Raw genomic sequence first — 4,742 nt, 5'->3', positions numbered from 1 at the left:
CGTCGAAGTGGTGCTTCTTCTTGCACGCACTACTACGATTACTACTCACTACGGACAGGTGGATGCACACTCTAATCTGTCCGTATCATATACGAGTATGTATAGGGAGAGATAGGTATGTATTCGTTCAGTAAAGGCTTTTTATCTCTCTCTATCTCTCTCATGGAGACGTAGATAGATGGATAGATATGTTCATAGCTGTGTGTCTACAGGCAGAGATAGCTGTAGGTAGGCAACTCGACGGTCGGTAGCCTAGCATAGGCTGAGAGAAGCAAAGGGCCTGGCTTGTCTCGTCTATGATACAAGCCAGTCAGTAGATGGATGATCGTGAGAGAAGAGAGACGACCTCTCTGTCTGTCTTTCTCTTCTTTCTCGCTCCTTCTCGGGTCTCTGCTTCAAGCGTATCAAGGCCGGCGTTTTCCCCCGACGGATGAGGAGGGAGAAGATGACTGAGAGAAAACTCTCTTTGCTACACAAAGTCGAAGACAAGAACGACAGCGTTCTCTTCTTTCTTCTTCATATCCAAATGACATGCACATTGCTTGCTTGGTTGATCTTCTTCTCTCAACTTCTTCAGAGAAGAGGAAAAAGCGGCTTCCCCTCCCCTCTCCAAATGACACATCAAGTTGCGGTTAACAATACTGCACTCAGGTGTATGTACACGTGGATGTACATGCATACACATACACCGGGACATCGACAGAGACTCCTGTCGCCTCATATAGATCTATATATATATATATATATACAGAGAGCGAGAGAGAGTTGTGTATGTATATATTGAATGCATACACCTCCAGAAAACAGGGGGGACTTCTGCTTTCTTTCAAAATCTCTCTTCCCTCTCTCATAAAAATCTAATTTTCTTCATGTCTTTCTGTCTCTTCATCCGAGAGATAGAGAGACAAAACTTTCTCTCTTTTCCCATAAGAACAAAGCGGAAGAGGAAAAAAGACTTCACGAAATCCCTACTTTCCTCTCTCATTGTTTCTTCTTCAGCTCAAAACGCAGCAGACTCAAAAACCACGAAAAAAGACACTCGACGAATGTGGACCTCAACCCATCTATCTTTAATCTATCTCTAATCTATCTCTAATCTACTCTATCTATCTTTAATCTATCTTTAATCTATCTTTATCTATATGTATACCGATCTATCGATCTATCTTTAGTTTATCCCTTACTTCAAGTGTATCTACAGACTATGCAGCACAGTATAAGACCCGAGAAGCTCATAGTGTTTCTTTTCTTTTCTTTCTCTCCTCACGATCATCGGTCGCAGCTCTTTCCATTCTTCTTGGAGTCGTCGATAGAGGTAAGGGGCAATTCATATGAAGGAAAGAAAAGAAGTGAAGTGAGAAAGAGAGAGAAGAAAACAAAACAGATTGGGAAGTGACGAAGAAAGACACGGATAGATAGAGGAGGAGGCAGAGGAATGCGGCTGGAGATCTTCTTTCTGCCCCTCGATGAGACCGGGCGTGATCAAGTGAAGAAAAGATAGAAAGAGAATGAAAAGAAGAGAAAAGAAAGAGAAGAAGAAGAAGTAACGAGGAAAAGATTTGGAGATAGAAAGAAAGAGATCGCTGGGAGAAACATACAAAGGAAGAAAGAAAGAATGAAAAATGAGAAGTGCAAAGGGACAGTAATAGAAAGGAGGCGACAGAGGACGGATGTCTTTATGAGACCAAATGTGTTCTCAAGAAGAGTTCATCTACGAAGGAGGGTCAAAAGGGTAGATCTCCTCTTCCGAAAGTCAAGAACTTCATCTCCCCCTACAGCAACCTCTCGCTCTCTCTCTCTCCTAAGACACACAGGGGTCTCCAAGCGGAGTTCCCCTCCTTCTTCTTCATTACCGGTCTACTGTATTTGTATATACGAATACAGACATACATATATGGATATACATCTATATCTATATGTGTAGGTATATAGAACCATACACCTCTCTCCATGTGTAGAGAGCGTACACATACATGAAGTAGGTGTACATACACCTCCATATGATATATATATATATATATGCATGTCTCTATTCTCTATTTGGTTGTGGTTCTTTGTTTCTTTCCTCTTCCTTCTCCATCCATTTCACTGCCATCGTGATTATCGTCGTCTTCTTCTCTACTCCCTCTCCGTGATAGAAGAAGTCTTCCTCTCCTACTGGTTGTCGAACGTATCATTCTCCCTTCTTCTCCTCCTCCTCCTCGTCTCTCTGCTGCTTCTTGTTCTCTCTCTTCATCCTGTTCGCTTCTTCTTCTACTACTATTCCCACTATTGTGACTGCTACTACTACTACTACTGCTATCTCTCTCATCCCGAGGCGGAGACCTAAAGACACGTCCATCTATCGAATTCTTCCTGCGACCCCTTGCGCCGCCCTGTTCTTCTTCTTCTAGGTTGTCTTCACGATGAAAGAAAGGCTGCGGCTCTGTAAGGGATGAAGTGTCTCTTTCTTTTCTTTCTTCTTCTTCTCTTTCTTTTCTTGATCTTTTGAGATGGCGCTCTCTCTGACTTTCTCTAGGTGTAGTAGTTCCACTCTCACAACGGCTTCTTCCACCATCTTTAACATCTTCGCTTTCTCTTTCTTCTTCTTCTCCTTCTTCTTCCCTTTTGTCTTGCTTCTCTTTTTCTCTTTCTTTTGTATCTTGCCCCCCTCGACTTCCTCGTCTCGTTGCAGAGAGAGGAAGAGACCCATCGTCTTCTTCATCTTCTCCTCCTCCTACCACCATGGCCTTCTTCAATTCTGAAAAGGAAGAAGACGCAGCGGATCCGGTGAGGCTATCTTCGCTATCACGCGATCGTCGCCGAGGCCCTGAGGGTGGAGAGGCTAAGACGGAATGTAGAGAGCTTCTTCCCGTAGTCGTATGACAACCTTCTAGCACCAACAGCCTCATCTCTGGGTTTGCAGAAGAAGAAGGGGCGACGTCGCTCTTATGTAATCGCGAAGATCGCCGTAATTGCTGCGGATGACCTGCGCCACCTGTACTACTCGCCGATAGAAGAGAAGAAGAAGAAGAAGGCGTACGGGAAGGTGGGGCAGATGATGATGATGGTACCGGAGTATTATGAGAAAGAGAAGACGAGGAATTCTTACGTGGAGTCATGCCTGCAAAACGTTGCGATCGTCTACAGAGATGAGGATCTTGGAGAGACATAGAAGAAGAAGAAGAAGGAAGAGGAGGAGGAGATGCAGAGGGAGGAGCACTAGGTGTATGTTGATCATGTCTATCGGGTGTAAGAGTCGTTTCTACGTAACGCGCTGCAGGCGTTTTCTTCTTTCGCTTGCTCTCACTCATCTCTTCTAGTTCTTGATCATGCCCCTCTTCTCCTTTACCTTCTCTCTCTCTCCCTCCACGTGAGAAGAAGCACCTTCTCCCTTTTGTCTCATCTTCTTCTCCTCCTCCTCCTTCATCGAAACTTCCTCTCTTCTCTCTAGCATGCTCGCTCTCGTGTAATGTTCTCGCATTCCTTTGCGATCTCAAGCATCTCCTCTGCTCTTCGCCATCCTTGATCTGATGGTCGTCGCCTTCTTCTCCTTCATTCGCATGCTTATCTGTCTGGGTAAGAGAGCACCAAGTCATTTCGTCTCTATCGCCCTCGGTGGTCATGCTGTTAGATGAAGTGGAACTCGAGCTACTACCGCTACTACTACTACTACTAGTGCTATCATCGTGGCTACTACTGTCATCTACCACACTACTTTCTTCTTCTCCTCCTCCTCTTCCTCTCTCAGTCTTTCCTTCATTCCCCGCAGGAGTTGAGCGGGAAGGAGAGAAAGCAAGACGGGCGTCATGAGGAAGAAGATTCCCTTCTGAAGCGAGACAGCTACTCCCACTACTCCTATCACGAAGATAATGTTGAGAACGACCAGGTAAACTTAGAAGGGGACCTCCGATGCTTTCTGTTCCTGCTCTCTCTCCCCGACCATCGACACTTCCTTCAACAGCCATAGAGGAAGAAGAGGAAGATAAAGAAGAAGAAGAACCTCGAGTCTGAACGGTGGTCGCTGAGCTTCCAGAGGGCTGAAACTGAGGGGTATTTGTAGGTGTCAAGCGTCGACCTCCACCCGCGCTACCTCGACCTGAGGATGCATGAACAAGAGAAGAGAGGGACAAGAAAGAAAGACAAAGATGGAGAGATATCTCTAGAGAGAGATAGAGAGATATCGAGAGAGACAGAGAAATGATCGCAGGCATGCATGCCCGCGAATCAGAAAGTGTGAGAAAGAGGGAGATGTGACCAGGTATACAAAACTTCGTTAAAGAAAAAGAGAGAGAGAGAAGGTTTCTAAGCCCAAGACAGGAACCTCCTCCTCTGCCCCCTCAATCTTCGCTGTATCTGTTGTCCTAAATACAACTAGTCAAACCTTCTCTTTTCTTCTTCTCTACGTCGAGTTGCAGTCCGGAGATGATTGAAGGCATCTCATAGTAAATCGACAAAGATCTCCCGAGGAAAGACCATCCCAATGGAAAGAAGGAAATACACCCCCCGCTACGACACACTGGAAAGGCGTCCAGATGCATGGGAAACGAAGACTCTTCTCCTAAACTACAAGGACACACTCACTCACGCAGCCACCCAAAAATTACGTTCAGAACACCATACACACCTATCTATCTATCTTTAATCTATCTATCTATCTATCTTTAATCTATCTATCTATCTATCTATCTTTAATCTATCTATCTATCTATCTATCTATCTATAATCTATCTATCTATCTATCTTTAATCTATCTATCTATC

The 4,742-nt window shown here is 44.7% G+C and overlaps 1 protein-coding gene across 1 annotated transcript; it reads right to left on the bottom strand.

The window, feature by feature from the left end:
• Nucleotides 1-783: 783 nt before the first annotated feature.
• Nucleotides 784-4,485, bottom strand: CSUI_003682 (uncharacterized protein). The gene has a single exon (XM_068063877.1). The coding sequence runs from the start codon at nt 4,191-4,193 to the stop codon at nt 2,037-2,039; it is 2,157 nt and encodes a 718-aa protein (XP_067924145.1). The 5' UTR covers nt 4,194-4,485; the 3' UTR covers nt 784-2,036.
• Nucleotides 4,486-4,742: the final 257 nt, after the last annotated feature.

The sequence above is a fragment of the Cystoisospora suis genome (assembly GCF_002600585.1).
Source record: "Cystoisospora suis strain Wien I chromosome Unknown contig_1661, whole genome shotgun sequence".
In the NCBI taxonomy this organism is placed as follows: domain Eukaryota; phylum Apicomplexa; class Conoidasida; order Eucoccidiorida; family Sarcocystidae; genus Cystoisospora; species Cystoisospora suis.
The sequence above is the reverse complement of the archived record's forward strand: the minus strand, read 5'-3'. Positions and strand labels throughout refer to the sequence as shown.